This window comes from Erpetoichthys calabaricus, chromosome 4 (assembly GCF_900747795.2).
Source record: "Erpetoichthys calabaricus chromosome 4, fErpCal1.3, whole genome shotgun sequence".
NCBI lineage: Eukaryota > Metazoa > Chordata > Cladistia > Polypteriformes > Polypteridae > Erpetoichthys > Erpetoichthys calabaricus.
In genome coordinates this window covers 117,254,055-117,274,858 of record NC_041397.2, presented here as the reverse complement: position 1 = coordinate 117,274,858, position 20,804 = coordinate 117,254,055, and the positions used below count along the sequence as shown (strand labels likewise).

Here is a 20,804-nt window from a genome sequence, read left to right as displayed (position 1 = left end):
CTAGTCATACATCATTCTGACAATCTATCACATACTTCATAAAAAGAAAGGTATGTAACATATGGTGCTGTTTGGAAACGACTGTAATCATGGCACAGGAATATCCTGATTTTAGTAGTTTCAATTAAGGATATGACACAAAGATAAATACATTAATGAATGGATAAAAAAAAAATCATAATAGTTGGACTTCCAATGAAAAGTCTTTCATCTGAAAAATAAGATCCAGCTTCTTCACAGCAATGTACTAATAAATCTAGTGAGTTCAAAACATCAGTGTTCTAATATAAAACTCTCTGTAAAAGCAATGCACTTATTAAAATTTAATCCTCATTCAAGGGAAAAGGCAGAAAATTCATAGCCATTATCATTTATCTATTCATCCATCCATTTACTGACATCTTTAATGCGATTTAGGGCGATGGGTCATTATAAGCCAGTCGTGCACATTTTGTAGAGTCACCCTATGTCATGGCTGTCACTGTTTATTGTAATCAAAATTTAAAAAAAAAAAGTGACAGAATAAACAAATAAATAAACTGGTCTGCCTTCTTTTTTGCTGTTTCATCGGTGTATAGATCTTAGCCTTGCATGTGATAACTAAGCTGTGTGACAATAGATGGTGCTATACCAGCGCTTAACCCAACACAGACAAACACGGGAGGCACACTATTAAAACAAAGTGCTTTTATTTTTCTTCGCTCGTGTAATAATAATAATAATTCCTTATATTTATATAGCACTTTTCTCAGTATTCAAAGCGCTATCCACACAGGGAGGAACCGGGAAGCGAACCCACAATCTTCCACAGTCTCCTTACTGCAAAGCAGCAGCACTACCACTGCGCCACAGTCCCACAAACACAGCACAAACACAATACTTCTCTTCTTTCCTCTCTATCTTCACAACTCCTCTCTGGCAAGCTTAGTCCCTCTCCTCCTGACTCTAGCTCTTGGAGTGGTGGCTGCTGGCTCCAGATGTTTGATGACCTATTTCGGGTGTAGCAGAAGAACTGCCAACATGGGCTCAGGAACAACTGCAGCACCCCGTGGCGGCATCCCTGGATCCCAACAGGGTTGTAGATAACTCCATCTCCCATGAAGCCCTACGGGACTCTGAGGCACCACTGCCACCCATGGGGACTGCCATCTAGCGTCCCGGGGGAGGTACTGTTTCCGACCAGGCTTGCTCCCCCAGTCCATACAGTGAAGAGGCGTCCCAGGCCAAACAAGGACCCCAGCCATCTGTGACAGCTGTTTACAGTATATTCGTTTTAAAACCTTTATTTAAAGCACACCACATTCACCTGAAACTACAGTAAATATCACCTGCAACAAGCAAACAAACTTAGACTTTGACCTTCTGTTTCCAGTCATAATTTTCAGGATGGGTATTACCGGCTTTTTCTGGAATAGGCAAAGTTTAAAACAAACAACCAAAAAAATAAAAAAGAAAGACTGCACAAACCTTATACAATGTATGTGTTAGAATGAAGAGCATAGTCTAAATAGGCTTCCCTGTACTAAATTTAAATTATATTTAAATGTTTTAAGCTAATAAGAATGCCATCGGGACTGTTTTACCATATGTATCTTTTTATAACCTGAGAAATATACAGTATATTATATAATGATGCTACTTCACTGTCAAGCTCTTCATTATTATGGGTTCAAGTGAACAGCTTGTTTATGTGTAGTTTTTGTTTGTGCGTGAACTGAATAATGACATATGGCAAACTAGCACTGTGAGACACACTGCATTCAACTGCATGTTATGCAAATGCTCAGATCACACTCGGCTTCATATGTCAAGTTTTAGAACATCAATGAAATGAGCTTGAAACTGATTTTGCTAGACATAGATCAGATTTGATGGAAAAATGTGCTGCATCACTTTGAAGGAGAAAATTATGGTGCTTCAGGTGAGTAGCATATACACGAACAATCTTTTATTCACTTCAACATCACTGTGTATGTGACTGAGGTTTCTTTGCCATCATCAGCTACGATGTACTGTTTTCACAACAGTATATGAAGTATTCATTTTTTTGAGGGAGGAAACACTTTTTGAAATATGTTCAAAATTAACATTTCTTTCAGTTTAATGTGACCCTTTACCATTTTTTATCTGGCTTATCCTTTCAATAAAGATCATACACACAGGTAAGTAGAATTTGTTTTCTTTTACAATTGACAGCCTTTTTTCATACTGCACTACTTTGCAGTATAATGCCTTGTACATGATTTTATAATTTAGACTTCATTTAGACTAGAGTTCATTTTGGCAGGCCATTTGATGAATTGTTTTGATCTTGTATTTACTTTTAGAAAATTTCTGAATCTTGTCCTCAGTATCAGAGGTTAAATTTTTATACTGCCATCATCCCTACTCATATGAATTGCATAAATAAGAAGCAGCAGTCCTATCTATCTTGGTACTTTGCCTCTCTTCAAGTATAACTGAAGTTACATATTTCTCTATAAGTGCATCTTTAATGCACCAAAAAACATAAGGACATTTTTGTCCTTGTACTAAATTTTCAGTCACACACCTTCTTTCTGCTTGCCCACACTACTGAGATCCTGAACAGGTTTGATTCAGACTCCATGTCCCTCACCTGTCTTTGACCTGTCCTTTCCAGTGCAACACTATTAATCATTATGGGCTAAAGTTATAGATAACAAGGCAGCAGATTTGATCATTGCCCTTTGGCTCAAGGTCCTCCAGTGGCTGGTATACTTATATTAGAAATCTTGAGCATGATGTTTGTTATGGACAAGTAATAGGAAGCAATAACATTCATAAAAACTTTACTATTGATTCAGAACAGACAGCCCTTATAGTTACAGTCCTCTGGTGGTGCCCTTTTGAAAATTAAACCCACTGTCTTGATTTTCTGAAAAGAACAAAGTTTTCTTTCAGTAAATTAAGGTCTTATTGAAGGTAAAGCACCTAGCTGCTCTCTGGTGAACATCACCATAGTACTTGAAGTCTTTTTTTGAGGAACTGCAGAGCATGAGAAGCCTACTGTTAACTCTTACGAGTGTACAAACCTTTGGACTATGTGCCTATAGGTTCCTTTGGATGGCCCTTGATTTCCATCCAGCATTCTTTACCCCAAACATAGTGGTCTGGTGGATTTGGAGTCTGGGCAAACTACCAGTTTGAAAGGCATTTAACTTCTGAAACCAGATGTTTTTGATTTTTTTTATTGAGGATTGCAGAGAGCTGTATTGTTAGCTCCCAAAAAAGCAGTTACAGGTTATGGTATTGTAATATCCCATTAAAGGTTCTAATGATCCATTGTTTCAGTTGTTTTCATTTGGAAGTAATCTCTAAAAGTACACCCAATTAAAGTATTAATTTACTGTCACTTTACACATGAGGGGATGCTGGGTTGTTTAGTAGGTTATCACATCATTGCAGCTAAGTAGGGCTTGCTCAGTCAAAGAAATTAAAACAGGGCTGTCTTTCTGCAGTGAAAGCCTAAAGTGGAAACATCAAGGAACTTTATTAAAAATGGTGAATAACAGCCCTTATTACAAGATTTTGAGGTAACAGATATAGTTAAAATGCTATGTGGCATTTTAATCTATCAATTGCAGCATTAAGCATTGTGCATAGCCTACATCTTAGTGGCCTTCTATAATGGTGTGCAAATTTACTGCACTTTTCTCTTATGAATAATTTATTCACTCCACTTAAAATATTAGCTGTTCAAGCTGTGATGTGCAGATTATGTTTATACTTTTTCTTTAGATCACAGTTTTTGCAGTAATTTTACTTCTGTTTAATGTCTAAAAAGTAAGAGTTCTTTATTAAGAAAAATCTCAAAAATGAGGGTGATTGTGATCCTGAATAATCTCGTTTCGAGTTTAGGGTCCAAAGGCTATCCAGGTAACATTGAGCACTAGGCAGTAATCAGCCCTGGAGGGGCTAGTCCATCACAGGGCTCACATAGGCACATAACCACACTTACCCCTTTGAAATAATATTCTGTATTTAATCAGATGCCTGAAGTCTGTCATAGAACAATACTCCTTTTACTAAATAAAGTTTTCATGTGTACAGTTTGTTGCTAAAGTGTATTTTCACATTAATTAAGTTACTAAAGCAGCATTTCTCAACCTTTAAGTATTTGCGACTCGTGTTTTCATAACAGTTTTAATCGCGCCCCCCTAATGTTTTTTTGAAAGGAGCCCACTAATACCAATTTGTTCTTTTATTAATTAATGATATATCATAGATGCATATTTTATTATACCTACTTAACTTTTATCGACCTTTATCTAACTCTATATTTATTTTTCTAGTATCAGAATGTTGTTTAAGTTAATTTGTTTTGGTTTCAATAGATGTATTTTTCATATTTTCGATTCTTGTTTTCTTTCTTTTCACATCTTCGCGCCCCCCTTTTTGTTACTTCACGCCCCCCTAGGGGGCCCCTCCACAGTTTGAGAACCACTGTATTAAAGCATGATTGTTAACTAACAGCACTGAGCACACCCAATTGCAATTAACCATCTATTCTAGGAAGCATTCGAGAGTCATTCATTCCTGTTTATGTTCATTTTTATTTGAAGCTGTTTTTAAAGCAGGAAATCCTTAGTAAAGAATCCCATTGAATTTCATTAAATTCAATTCAGTTTGTTTCTGTTAAGCACACTTCCACTTAACAAATCAACTCACTAAACACAAATAAAGCATGATAAAAAATGTAATATTTATGTACAAAACTTGAAGAGGGAAAATAAGAAGAATATATATATATATATACAGAAATATACACATGTACTGTACACATATACACATAAATGTTTTTTTTCCAGATTATTCAACACATTTCAGTAAATTCAGAAGTCTGAGTGCAGGCACATCAAAGGTGTTGACAGATCCACCCTAAAGTAGACGAATTGTCAATTTGTTCTGAAGGGGGAGAATAAAGGGAAGAATCAGTTACAGCCAATCAAAATAACAACCTAATTAATTAGCCACATAAGAATGCAATATGAACAGCCTCAGCAGGATTTTTTTTTTTTTGTGCAAAGGTCTTTGTTTTAAATTCTGAGATCATTGGGGTTCTTTAATATTGGTAGGTAGATCATTCCTGAGTCTGGGTGTCTATACTCATTTTACTCATCCTTGGAAGTTTAATCAAACATGACTCTCCAGATTCCTATGTATACATTGGAGTATAGGCATAAATATATTTTCTTAGCTAATGGTGTGCTTAACCATTTGTGACTTGGATTCTGTTATGCCACAAATGCAGAAAAAGTGTCAAACCAGAAGGCTAACGATATAACTACAGGAACAGGAGAAGAATGTACCCAAAAAGGAACAAATAGTGGTTAAAAACCATTAGGACAAGAGGACAAACAACAAAATAGAACCGGGAGGCAAAATTCAAACTCAAAAACTTAAGCAAAAGTTCCAAAATCTGAGACTTCTTCTAAATGAGATTTAACGCATGATGCAGAGGCGGGGCCGGTTACGTCAAACGCTGTTACCGGTATGTGTGGACTGTATAAACTTCCCTGGAAATTTAATAAAAATAATGGTAACATACACCGGATTTTCTCATTCCAGTAATCAGCTAAATTTTTGCAAGATAACACACTGACTTTATCAAAATATACCTGGAGAATATAACTTGACAAATCCGCTCAAATGGGACATGCAGACCTCAAAAGTGGGGCCCCCTTAGGCGTGGGACCTGGGGCAGTCGCCCCACTTGCCACCCCCAAACGCAGCTCTTGGCATGATGAATACAGTCTTATCCAATATCTAGGATGACACACTCCTAACAATGGTGATCATATCATGACTAATTAAACTCAAAATAGCACCACCTATAAGAAAACAAAATAGTGATGCAGTGAAACAATAAAATATAAGTAAAATACACCTCCTAAAAAATACATGATAGCGCTATAAAATTCTTCATGGTGAAAAACTCTCAACTCCACTAACATAAGTGGAGAGTCAAATGTATTTAAACAGAACTACAATTTTGAAATGTCTTGTATCATAACAGTTTGAGGAGGGAATTATAAAATTGGCTCTTAATGTACCTGGTAGCCAATGAAGTGATTTAAAAACTGAAGTTAAATATTTATACTCTTTCCTTTTTGCTATGATCCTGTTTCAATTTGTGTGTAAATATAATTATGAACTAGCTTTTCAAGATGTTGTGTTATTATAATGTAGTGATATTTCTAAGCTGGAAAAACACTTTTTTTAAGTACTAGAATTTAACAACTAAACGTTAAACTGTTGTCAAAGCTAAAATCTATATTTCAATAGATTTAGCAAAACTAAAATTCAAAATCTTGATTAAAAACTTTCAGTATTTTTCTTGTTGTTCAAAGTTACATCCAATAAAAACAACCTAGTATTTTTTTCAGAAATTTAAGTGAAATAATTATCAACCATCTCTTATATATATTTATTTCTCTTCTGGTTCGTCCTGCTTCCACTTCAAAACCGGTCCCGCCCACACGCAGCCGAAACGGCATTTCTCGATTCCTATTCGTCCTCTTCCAAACCCTTCCCGACGCTGCAGTGTCACACTTGCACAAAACGTTTCACAACGCAGAACTATCTTCACAAACACAATAAAATTCACTCCGCTGAAAAATTACCTGACTCACACTCCAGTAACACATTCTTCCAGTGCGATTCCTGCAACAAAACTTTTCAAACGCGAACCTCATTTGCTAAACAAAAGAAAAGGCATTCTTCCCATCATCTATATGAGTACCAGAAATGCAATAAGAAGTTCACTACACAGGATTGTCTGACTAAACACAACAAAACTCATTCACAACTCTTGCAATGCGACATCTGCAAAGCAACGTTTCCAAACCAACGCAGTCTCAGCAGACATACATACAATCCTCTTCCCGTTACTACAGGTACTTCTTCACCTAATTCCTGTCTTCCTGTCCAAGAGTACAACATTGGGACTCCAGACCAGCAGTGCAAACACTGTCATGAACTATACTGGCCTGCTGAGCGTAATACATCCAACAAGTACTTGAGGTGCTGCCACAATGGTAAAGTAGCTTTACCACCTTTGCAGGAGCCACCTGTGTCTTTACAACAGCTTCTTACACAGCCAACATCAAAAGCTAAAACTTATCGTGAACACATTCGAGAATACAACTCTCCTCTAGTGTTTGCTTCCATGGGTGCACAGATAACTCACCCTCCTGGCCACGGACCATACTGTTTTAAAATACATGGGCAAATTAATCACCAAATCTCTCCACTATAAGCTAACACTTCTACCTCTCTATTGATATGGACAGTTGTATGTTTTTGACACAGCGCAAGCTACTGAAGTACGCTTACAAAATAAAGCAAACTGTGTATGCAGCGAAAATTTACTTCTACAGCTAGATTCCATGCTCAGAACCATCAACCCCTTCGCTAAATCATACAAACACATGCATGAAATCGCTCAGTCCAATCCAACAGCATCTGTACGAATGGTTTTCAGGGAAAACCCTATGCAGGATTTACGACGATACAATGCCCCGACATGTCACACCGATGTTGCAGCGATTTTCGTCGAAAAAGTTGGCCAACTGCCTGTCGAAAGGGACATCTGCATCCCATAGGCAACTCCTGTAAACAGATTTCCATGCTCAATATGAATTGCGATCCTATGGTTTACCCACTTTTATTCCCTTACGGAGACATTGGCTGGCAGATTTACAACATGTTCCCAATAAAACAACTGACAAGCGAATAAGACTTACTCAATGCCAATTTTACGTGTACAGATTAGCAATGAGGAATACATTTAGCATTTTGCACTCCAGCAGCAAACTATTCCAACAGTACATCGTAGATGCGTATGTTAAAACAGAGGGCGTGCTTCTCAACTATCTCAGATTACATCAACAAGATCTGTGCGTGGAACAATACAAAGGACTATTAGATGCACTTCAAGCAAATGCTGAAACTAACAACGTACATGTAGGCAAAATTATCATATTACCATCCACATTTCCAGGAAGTCCAAGATACATGCAACAAAACTATCAGGATGCCATGGTCATAGTATGTAAATTCGGAAAGCCTGATTTATTTATCACTTTCACATGTAATCCTGCTTGGCCGGAAATTCTACATGCACTGTCGGATACCCAAAGACCAGAGCACAGACCTGATACCAGTCTTCAGCCACGGTCAGTTGTACGTGGCTTTTTCTAAGGTTAGATCTTTTGACTCATTATCTGTCTTCTCCACCAAAACTCCTATGCACAACTGCGTCTTTCAAGAAGTATTTATTTCTTCTTGATTTCTGAATTCCTTTCTCACCATTTTCCTTTCCTATTCTTACACCGCCGTGTGCTACGGCGGGCGTTGGCTAGTGTATTATATTATATCAGTAAAGCTGTAAATAATAATTCAAATATATTCATTTTGTTAGGTTCTACTAGGGTTGCACGGTGGCGCAGTGGTAGCGCTGCTGCCTCGCAGTAAGGAGACCTGGGTTCTCCCCGTGTCTGTGTGGGTTTCCTCCCACAGTCCAAAGACATGCAGGTTAGGTGCATTGGCGATTCTAAATTGGCCCTGGTGTGTGCTTGGTGTGTGGGTGTGTGTGTCCTGCGGTGGGTTGGCACCCTGCCTGGGGTTTGTTTCCTGCCTTGCACCCTGTGTTGGCTGGGATTGGCTCCAGCAGACCCCGTGACCCTGCGTTAGGATTCAGCGGGTTGGAAAATGGATGGATGGATCGATAGGTTCTACTAGAAAACTGTTTGAAAAGTACTAAATAAACTCAAAAATAAGTACAGTAAATGATTTTTAAATTAAGCTATTATTGTGCCTATTATACTGTACATTATGCTTTGCTGAACAGGGATAAAGGATAAAGTCATCTCTACCTAGGATCTAAAACACGGTGTAAACAATGTAGTTGAGATGACACCAATCATACAAAACTATAGAAAGACCTATTAACTGCCAGGAAAAGCATTAAAATCCAATACCAAACTTTGGTTTTGGACAAATGGGGGCAATAGGCTCTGGCTTTGCATGACATGCCAAGAATGTGAATCCTCTGGGTGAAACACTGAAGGGGAACTTCTGTGTGGTGAATTTGCCAGAGCAAATTTAAAGTATCTGATTTAACAGAAATAGTGATGCCATGAAGGACTGGTATGAGCAAATTATCACTTCTCTTGGTCAACAGGGTGGCCACGGATGTATCTCACCCAGGACAGGACCTGCAAAAAAAGCAGGCAGCAGCATAAACCATAATTAAATGTAAATGTAAAGAGGGGCAGGAGGTTTCCATAAAAAGATGTTACACAATACAAAACTCCTGTTATATCATTTTTTGACTAACTAAAATACATGTAATATCTTAAAGGATATAAAAACATCTCATAAAAAGCTTCATTTGTGTGACTTATGGTTACATTTCTTTATTATTAGGTTTTCTGCAGCTTAGCGAATTGATTATCTGCAGGAACCTTTTCCTGACAAAGCTGTATCAATAGTGGATTTTTCCTCTAATAATAGTCAACAGTAATGCCCCATTAATGGTGTGATAATTCTTAATATAAATGCTGTCAACATATGAAATATTAATTGCTTTGGATTACTAAGCAAATTATGAATATCTGTGGTAATATGTGAAATAACATTTGATGAGTATTGATTTTCTGACTTGTTCAGAATTATTCATTGATTTGTAAATTATGAGTAGACTGCTAAATCCTGGTGGCATTGTCCCTTAAGCTATTCTGTGCACTTGTCTTTAGCCTAATACTTTAGTGTAATAAACCTAAAAAGCAATAACAATATGATCCCTAACTCTTTGGCCATCCCCTAACACCAAGTTGTAAATGTATGTCTCTAACCTGAATTTCATTGTTTCTAGCTTATTTAACCCTTTTGTTCTATCCTTGTGCCCAATGCTATTGGATAAACTCTGGTTTCCCTTGACCCAAAACTTAGATTGATTAAGTAATAAATGATTGAATGCTGTACTAAATCATTTTACTAATATATCTGTGATTGTGAAAAGTTACTTACACTTCCTTTGCTTAAGTCAATTTCTAAGCATATCTCAGAAGAATTGGGTTTAACCATTGATGTTTTGCCAATAGTTCTAATTCATACTAATTCACTTTTTTTCTTTGGCCATAAGAGCAGAGGGGAAAAAATCCAAAATAAAGCTGTAATGTAATGTAACTAATAAAAGTTTAATAAAAGAAGTTTTCACACTCCTATTCTGTTTGCTTTGTGCTGAATCAGGAGATGAGTGGTCATTTTGTTACAACATCCAAAATTTCAAGCAAACCAAAAGTAATTTCATTGGGTAAAAACAATAACTTCCTTTGAGAAATTGTCATGGTGGGTCAACAGAAGCTGAGTTTGTACACCACTGTATTTGCAATAATTTGCTTACATGCTACGGAAAGGACACATTCATCCTAGGCAATTCTTCAGAAGATGACAAGCTATTCTGAGAGCATATAGGGATGTGTTTCAATTTCATTTAGGCAGTAAGCGTATCAGATAAATATCATTTAATTATAAGATGTTGTGTATTTACTCTAAATTAGCCTACTATATGATCGTAACCTTTTATCTAGTTATTTTATCTAGGTGAGAGTGATAAAGAGGCTGTGAAACGGAATTAAATACTATGATTGATATGATTGACTAGTACTTGTGCAAGCTGTCTTTTGTTTTTCTGTATATGTATATTTATTTTTATGCTGAGATTGCTTAACTACAGCAGAAACGGTGTTGAGTGATTAACTCCCCTCACACAATTTTTTCTACTAATGCACAGTATTTCATGTAATAAGATCAGTCTAGTGTCAGACCACAATGATATCTTACACAAATCGCTCCAGGGTTTGCTTGGTACCTCATTGAATCCACTGTTTTTAAATGGTCTTGGTCTGGCTGTTTTAGTCCACATCAGACTGCAATTGTTGTGTCCACATCTAACTAATTGAATCAGACTACATACAAAAGTGCTCCAGAGTAAAAAAAGAAAAATTAATTATTTGTGAAAATAACAAAATGCAGAAATCAGTCTCTTCGTACATGTCAGAATAATAATAGGACTAGTCACTTAATTTAAAGTATATCACTTTCAAAACGCTATTTGGAAGAGTGATGTCATCAGACTGAATTAAAGGAATATTCTAGCTAACCTAAAATATTAAATTTGACATTAACTTTCTTCTTTTTGAGAAAGTTCTGCAGGTGAGAGAAAAGTACAGATTTTGGTATTATTAAAATGTTATTCGATATTTCGTAGACTAGCTTGTAAGTAAACTTGATTACAGTATGCTATTTTATTTAGGTCTCTCTGTTGGAAACTGCTGGAAGTCACAACCTGCTTCTTTTTATTTTTAACATCAGGACTTTATTTAAAACAAATACTTGAAACATGGTAAAACTGTAAGCTTCATACAGTATAATGCAGTGAAATTTAAAATGGCAAGGTTTATATAAACACAGTAAATAAACAGTATAACTATTGTTAAAATAGAAAAAAATAGATAATAGAAAATTCCACATATATAGGCATCTTGCTCTTTTTTCTTACATCACTGCTCCATCAGTGATTTAGAATTCTATAAAAATTGCTCTTTCCAATACTATCCCTTTGTCTGAAACTTACTTTTCTCAGTGCTTTATATTTTTCCATTTTACTTGACATGCTCTGGGGATAAACTGCATGACATTACCCTTAATCAGAAGAGCATCTCCCAGTAATGCACTTCTACAATACATAAAAATTTACAGTGTAAGACCTATAAGTAAATGCAAGAAAGGTCATTTCGTACAAAAAATGTGCCTATTTATTCACTGCACAGTGTAGGTTCAAGTTCACACTAAAGTTAATGCCAGAATAATACTTTTGTACTTAAATCATGAAGCTGTATGAAGTGAAGTTGACTTTTTGCTGCAAGATGATTTTTCTTTTCATACCTGCATGTTGCCCACTCACAATTGTATGGACATTAGTAGTATTTGGAACAAAAATCCAAAATAACACTTGTCCTTATATGCAGATAATGTGCTTCTCAATTATGTTTACTTGTAATCCAAGCCATCCACCTCTACACTTGCTACAGATACTGGACAAAAATCAAAAGAATTCGATATCACTTTAGATTAGGTGTCCCAAACATGCTGTTCTTACCATGTAATTACCTGTATAATTAAGAGTAACTAGGTGTTATTACCTTGTACTTACTGTGTAATACAGTGAAAAGGTATAATTAAGTACTCAGTTGCAATTGTTATTGAAAAGGTTGTATGTATATAAATTGTGGAATACAATTTGGGACTTTTTGTATATTTGGGACACTTAATCTAAAGTGAAGCCATGATTTCTCAGCGCAATGTGTATGTAGGTAAAAGTTCATGCTTACCATAAATGCCACTGTTTATTACTACCAATGTAAACATTTTACTGTCTCACACAAATTCATATATTAACGAGTTATAGAGTATATACAGTATGCACCCTTCTAAAGAACAAAGTTTAATTTTCTTACTTGCACAACAGGATGTTTCTGTTTGATCCAATATACAGTACACCTGTCACTGGTGGTAAGAATTAATCAAGTTAAGATGATTTTTTTCTCCCCACAGTCTATGTCTATTAGAGAGTCCATAGTTAATATAGCCAAGTAATTTTTTAAGTTATTTTACCCTGCATCCCTCTATTGGATTAAACAGTCTTGAATATGTGTGTATATATTTCAGCAATGCTAATATCAAAATACTGTGGTGGGCAGGCGCCCTGCCCGGGGTTTGTTTCCTGCCTTGTGCCCTGTGTTGGCTGGGATTTGCTCCAGCAGACCCCTGTGACCCTGTAGTTAGGGTATAGCGGGTTGGATAATGGATGGATGGATGGATAATATCAAAATAAAAGAGATCTAGAATAGAGAGAGGTTTGGCCCTAACAGATTCTGAGCTGTTTAGCTTGGTAATAAACGTACACTGGATTAGTTTTTGATGTACACACCTTGCACTATAGATAAATTTACACTCTAGATAAATTTAGGTTGTTGCAGTATAGAATGGAATTCCACAATCTTGCTTCATTGTTCGCTCAGTCAAGTATTCAATTAACTATACATGGTCATAGATTAAAAATAAATAAGTCTATCTTTCAGAATCAATTTAGGATCTTCTACCAATTATAGTTGCCATTCTGAAATCCTAATGTTACTGTCAGTAGAACCCTTAAAAGTGTTATGCCCAAAGGAGTGAACAGGACCAGGAAATGAAACATGTCAAACCAGAAACGAGCTAAAACTGTAAAGAACAAACCCTAAACAACAAAGTTCAGTTCTAAACCAGAAGTCAGAGACAGACATGATAGAATCAGAAACCAGAAAGTAGAGAAGGAATACGTGTTTCATTTGATAGATTTTTTATCCCAGTCATGGATACCAAATAAATCTTTGCACTGGATTTAAAGCTGTTGCACTGATAATGCAAGGCACAGTGTCATGCTATGTAACTAAATTGGAAATTGGGAGCAACTTGCTGGTAATGGGAATAATAATCTGGTGGCGTCCAATTGTAAAACAAAATAATGTTGCAGCACCATGAAAAATTGATCAATCAGATTCAGAACAGATTCAGAAAACATATACCTGCAAAGAACCCACTCAGAAGAAACAAGTGAAAAAGAAGCCCAAATTCAAACATAATACATAATATTAAAAAATATTTTAAGTGAAAAAAAAAAATGATGCACAGTTTATAACAGTAAAAGTTCCTCCTTTGATATACTGTATTCTGTATTTTTTCAGCATAGTTTGTGATTCAAGCAGGGCTTAATAACCCTTTGATACTTACGTATACAGTAGTTGCTGGTTTCATTTAAAGAGATCTGTATTAACTACATTCCAATATCACAAAAACCTGTGTGTTTAGTTCGTTGAAAGCTTTAAACTGGCCTGTTATGAACACATATCAGTATGTACATCTATGTGACATGTTTCTTGACAAATTTAAACCAGCCTAGGATGAATCCATGTGGGTATGAACATGAATGTAATGTGTCCAGGTTAGAAAGTATACAAATAGATGGATGTATATAATTAGAGCATGGATTCAGGAGGGAGCTGACTTATAGTGACAGAGAGAGGTAGGGGTTTACAATTATCACATCATATCTTAACACCATGGTCATTAGGCTATGATGTACCCCGAAGCATTGCTGCAAGAAGTAAAACTGATCCCCAGAAGTTCATTTGTTGAAATTGATGCATAGATAAATATTATTTGCTCAAGGCCATGTAATATACATTTTTGACACCATGATTTAATCCCAACACTTTAATTGCTGACTTTTTTGGCCTTCCATAAAAAGGGCTGATCTGAAAATAAAATAACTTGCCACTGTTTTTTGAAAGTCTTGGCTTTACCCAAATTCCAGATGATTGATTTCACAGATTATATCATTAGGCTGGAACAAAGAAAAAAAAAAACCTTCTCTGGTGCTACGGTCAAAATCAAGTCTACTCTTGGAATATTTCTAAAACTCGTTTATCTGGTTCATGGGAATATAGATGTACCCAGACAGTTATAGCATAAGCTATAACTGAGACTGTTACCTTAATCAGTAAGAACACATTTTGAAGTTGAATCCATTTTTTGTTATGAGTAAAACTGCTAGTTAAAGATGAACTATATCCAGCCTAGCAGTGTCAAAGGTTGCATTTCATCCTTGCAAAGAAAGAATGAGCTTTCATCTGTGAGCCACGTTTGCAATGTGGGTTCATACAAATGACTTGCATGCAGTAATAAAAACTCACCTTTGGATATTAGGTTTGATTTTCTGGCAATACTGCCTGTCGGGTGGAGCTTATATGCTCCCTTTTTTATCTGGGATTTCACTGAACACTCTGGCATTCTCTTTCAGCTGAAGGATATCCTATTCGATTGACTAGACACACCTAATAGCATTACTGGTTTAGTCTCTTTTTCTTGTTAACCTTAAATTAGATGAATTAGATGTATCTGGTACTGAAACTTGGTAGTGGAATGACATTCAAAAGAGACAATGACTGACATGGCATTTGCCCTTGGCAATGAGTGTAAACTGAAGTGCATCTTTTCATTGTCTGCATGTTCAGGTAGACAGGTAGCCCTGGTTTACATCCATTTGTTAGCACACAAAGTGAGTTTACCAAAGGGAAAGTGGCTACAGTTTACCATACGAGAGAATAGCAGAGAGGCTGATAAAACTATCATGACAGGCCATACAGACATATTCTGTTACTGCTCCTTGACAATATAGATTGTCTTATTATAAATATCAAAAATGTGTAGCTCAGACAGCATTTTACTTGGCAATCAGTATTTAGGAGCATCTAAAAACATGCAGATCAATATATCATAATGACTAAATGTAAATGTAAAATGAAATGCAACTAAAATTCATTGTGAACATGTTTAGTAGTGTGTCTGATGCCAATGGTAACAGAATGTTGAAAACATAACCAGTGAGCAGGATGCCCTGTGGTACTCAGGTGGTTCCATTCATGCTCCATTGTTGCATAAATACTGAAGTCTTCCTCAAGTATTCCTCAAGTAGAATCTCCAGTAAATTAGGAAAATTTTATAACTAAGGATATACATATCTTAGGTAGACAAATTGAATACATGAATAAACAATCTCTAAACAAAAGCCACATCACCTTGTGCTACTGATCAGCCTCGCGCAGAATTGCCACTTTTAATGACATATAAATACTTCTGTGCAGCACAGCAGAAGTCACCATAGCAGTGTTGATGCTAGTTTCAATCCCGACAAAGCTTTCAGCTGAAATTTCTTTGGGATATTTTTAAGAATAAAGATCCTTGTTTTCTTTTATTTTCTTCATTTAAAGTGTAGTTAATGTAGGTTAAATGAAATATCATTAGCTAAAATGATAATTTCATTATGTGGATCAACGGAGTACTGCCCAAAAACTGTATTTTTTATACGCTACCTGGCTTGTGTAGTTTGTAGATGCAGCATTTACATGGGAGCCTGAATCGAAGACCAGGCTCTTGACCAATAAATAAGAGGAAACGTTGAGTGTGTATTTCAAAAGCAAGGTCCCATGTGAACACATTTCTTTTATGTGCACTGCTCTGATTTTCCAGAAGTATTTACTTAACAATAGTTTAGCACAGGGGTGGGCAAAGTCATTCCTGGAGGGCCGCAGTGGCTGCTGGTTTTTGTTCCAACCCAATTGCTTAATAAGAAGCACTTATTGCTCTAGAAACATCTTCTGCTTCATTTTACTTATCACCCTAATTAAGATTTTGAACCCTTATTGCTTATTTAAGTCTTAAACAGCTGCATTCTCGGTTTTTAATTGCTCCTTATTAGCAATAAGATGCAAATGACAAAAGAAACCAGCAGTTATCCATTTTGCTTGTTACCCTTTACACCTGTGTGTATTTATCATGCACTATTTGGTTTAATTAAATAATTGGAAGGAAAGAGAAGAGAAAAAAGTGAAGGATTGAGAATTACCCATTCGTTTTACACTTCAAAGTATTTGGATGATATCCTTAGAATGGAAAAAAAATCTAGGATATAAGAATGACTTGACATAGCAGAGTGAAAGCACTAACAAGCCATGAAATGTAATTATTGGCAAGGATTGTTTTCTAATTAAGCAATTGGGTTGGAACAAAAACCCGCGGCCACTGCGGCCCTCCAGGAATGACTTTGCCCACCCCTGGTTTAGCAGAAAATGCCTGCATTTTGCACATTGTGATCATACAAATGGATGACTTGATCCATGAATTATGCAACAAGAGTGTAGTACTAGGGTGTTGTACCGTGTTAACCATTATGAATGTAGAGAAAAGCCAAGCAAAATGACACCTTTTATTGGCTAACTAAAAAGATTACAATATGCAAGCTTTCGAGGCAACTCAGGCCCCTTCTTCCTCTTGCCTGAAGAAGGGGCCTGAGCAACAAGAGTGTTATGAGATTTTTTTCATGGACAGTTTTATATTATTTGCTATGGTCCAGCATAGGTCACCATAGATTCTCATTCTATCATAATGTCTACCTACGTTCCCATGCAAAAATATGACATCATAATTTTTCTCATCCATAACTACAAACCACATGGAGTAAACAGCATACAGTATAAAAAAATAATAATCATTTTTGGATAGACTTTTCCTAAAAAGATAATTGCATACTGCAATGTCACCTTGTTAAAGGCCAGTGCAGCAGCTTTAGTTAGTTAAAAACACATGACAAGACAGAAACTGAAGAGTAAGGCAGGAGAAAATAAAAAAAGGAATCCATAAAGCAGTTAACTTCAAATTCATACATGAGGTATCTTTGTTGCAAATCTATTAGTGGGCACTGTGTAATTTATAACACTATAAAATGTTTCTAAAGTTTATTTCTAGGAACTTTCCACAATTTGCATTTTCAGGCTTTCAGGGTGTATAAAAGGTTAATTAGCACATCCTACCATATTTCACCCCTTGAATACAGCTATATTAAATTAATTAATTAAATTAAGACCCAAACCGTTGGGAACAAATCTTCTTTTTCATTCAAGGTAATATAAACACATGTTAAAATCTATTAAAATAATCAACTTAAATTTGTATTTACTTTACAATGTTTGTCTTTTAAGTCCTCTAAATGTTTTTGCTTATAACAACCTTCAGCCACATCAGCCTTTTTCAGATATATTCATTTTGACATGTTTTTGTGTTCAAAGTTGTGGCAAATTTCTGCTTTTAGGAAAAAATAGACAGAGAAAGTAAAAAACAACAGATTGCATTACTGATTCCTTATGTCCATGAAAACATTTTAATACAGTGAAAAGCAGTCTTCTGAAACTAAACAATGAGGAAAATTGGAAAGCAAACTGCAGTGTGAACTGTGTAAACATGTGATAGTTGCAAAAAACAGTAGAAAGTGTAAATTAAAATAATTCAACAACAGAATAGTTGGTTTCTTTACTGGTTTATTTTTTTTTACGATCTTCTAGGTTTGATGTGGACAGCACTGAGTTGCACAGCTGGATGACAAGATCTGAAGCCATTCTGCAGAGCCCAGAGTTTGGTGTTTCTCGGAAAGAAGGGAGTGTGTCAGAACTGCAAGAACGTGTTAATGTAAGATTTCCACTGTAAATGTGTGATGATTGACACAAGCTGCTATTTACTAAGTGTTACATCGTATTTACTGAATTTTATTGTCAGTATTTAATTTGACAGCTTGATGGCATAATAGCATTACTGCTTTACAGTCATTTGAATTGGTCTTGATTCCTAGCTAAGATGCATAGGTTCCTTATGTGCTTCAAATGGATATTTTTTATAGCCTTTTAATCCATAAAATAGGTTCAAAAGAGGGACAGATGCATACTTTTGGATGTTAAGAATTCAACATTTTTAATTTCTGCTATTTAATATTTTTATTAATATTTAAGAATGTTCTCATTAATTAAATTAAGAAAAATACTCCATCTTTGAGAAGCTAAGCTTTCAGGTGCATGTATTTGCCTAAATACACTGAAAGCTTTCTACCAAATGTGTAGTATACAGGTCAACTTTCTGTCAATTGACATTTGAGCTTGGGTTTTTAACTCATTGACAGCAACATGTAAATCGAATTATTCTTTTTTTTGGTTTTATACTTGAATAATAGTGCTCGTGTTTATTTGATATTTGGACTAAAGTCTTCACACATTATATACTTCAATTCATTATTATCATAACATGAAAAAATTTCTGTTTTAGGTATATGTTCAGCATTTCGTGCCTCACATTTCCTTTCATCCTATGCTTACACAGATCATTGTAAACACGGAACACACATGAAATATATGTATTCCAAATAACGATATATTATTTACCCTATACAACTCCAGGCACCTTACACCCAGATAAACACATTTGAGCACTGAGAATTTTGTGACTTCAGCTTTGTTTTGGGGGGTGAATGGGAAGGGATAGCAGGCTGCTTGCTACTTGTGCTGATTGACACATTTGCAAAACAAAAGATGCTAATGGGGAGAAGTGCAAAGGAGTTTAAGGTGGCCCAGAATTACAAGTTTTTTTGTAGGCTTAAGGGATTCTAGTGTTAAAATAGCTTCCTAGAAAAGTAATTTATTACCTGGGTATTATTTAGAGTCAAATATTCCACTCTTCTAATTTAATCCATATTGTAGTCTATGGCATAGGTCTCACATATGTGTTGGTTTCTTTGTAATATTATGTTCATTATGTAAAAAAATATTTTTGCAGTAAAGCGCATTAGAAATACTTTAATGTATCCTGCCATCCATATTCAAAAATTTCTTCCAACATTAAAGAGTTACATCAGAGACAAGGCTGGAGCAATGCTGTTGTAGAGAACATTCCATACTAAAGAAGCAATTGTCATCCTAACATGCCCATGTTTAAGATGTGGGAGGAGACTTAATAGACTACATATAAATAATAACCTTGATGAAAATCAAACCTTGGAGCAGAGAGGCAGCAACAATAACCATTGAACCCTACACCATCCTAAATAGATTATGTTTAACATTAAACTTTGGCACAATTATGCTATACCTGTATGTGTTCTGATGGCATCAACATGGATAGATATGTCTAAGCACATATAGCTAACATATCAATAGCATAGATTTTCCACAGTCATTGAATAAACAAGTATAGCACTAAAGTGTGTAAACTCTTGAGCTGCAAGCTCCTTCTTTATCTATATTCTGTATCCACTACCCCCGACATCTCTAATAACTGCTTGTTGAGTTACTTGGCATATTTGTGCTAGTCAGATATGAGTAAATATGAGTAGGTGCTTAAGTACAATCCTTTTCAGATTTGGTTCTTGCGTTGTGTTTGATAGTAACAGGATAGGCTGTAGAAAAAAAATACAACAAATATCCTGTAGTGTAAAAAATACAAAACATGACACCCTGAAGCTCAACTAATACTGTATGTATTTTGTGTACCAATGAAGTAAAGCTTGGAAGATCAGGCATGGCATATTTATGTCCAATACCCAACAATGGATATTAGTGCAATTCTGTTTCCAAATCTTGTTACTCTTCTATTCTTCTGACTTTTCTTAGCAATGCATAAGTTTAATATGTGAGAATCTGTGCTTTGTTTCTGTATTTTTTTTTATTTTAAATAAAATTTGGAAGTAATATTCTTTTAACTTGCAAAACTAAAATAATAATTAAATTCCAACAAGTAGTGTAATTAGAATGATGTAGTTGATATCTCAGTAAGGTACTTTTATATGACTAAGATAGAGTTGTAAATTCAGAGTACACACTATATCAGACTGCAAGTAATAAATAGCGTCACCAACAGGAAAGGCCCTTCTGTTTTCTGTACACACCCCACTGTGTGAGTTAAAAATGTAATACTCTGTGTGAGAGGCTAAGAAATCTTTTTTGTGTGCAATTCACTGAAGATGATACACCAGTATGAATGTGGTGACTCACTTTCAATCATTTTTCACTGACTTCATTCGAAGACTTAACAATAAATGTCATCAAGTTTTAATATCAGCTTGGAAGCCAAATAAAAACAGTTTTGTGTACCTTTTTATTTGGTGGATATTGCCAACAATGCCTTAACAGTAAAAAAAAAATAATAATGGCTTGGAAAAAAGGGAAAACTTAACTCGAAAAACTGCATTAAATAACTTTTTATTCTATCAATGAGTCCTTGTTTACAGAACATCTTTCAGAGTAAACATGAATGCAGTGTAATGCAATGCAAGGTTTATTTTAATAAATGACTTGTTT

The 20,804-nt window shown here is 35.5% G+C and overlaps 1 protein-coding gene across 12 annotated transcripts in view; it reads left to right on the top strand.

The window, feature by feature from the left end:
- Positions 1-20,804, top strand: part of dmd (dystrophin) — a 2,688,357-nt gene that overhangs the window by 967,076 nt on the left and 1,700,477 nt on the right. For all 12 annotated transcript variants that reach the window (XM_051926236.1, XM_051926244.1, XM_051926242.1 and 9 more), the window contains one exon: positions 18,027-18,150. In XM_051926236.1, the coding sequence (XP_051782196.1) occupies positions 18,027-18,150 (124 nt within the window). The remainder of the gene's footprint in view (positions 1-18,026; positions 18,151-20,804) is intronic.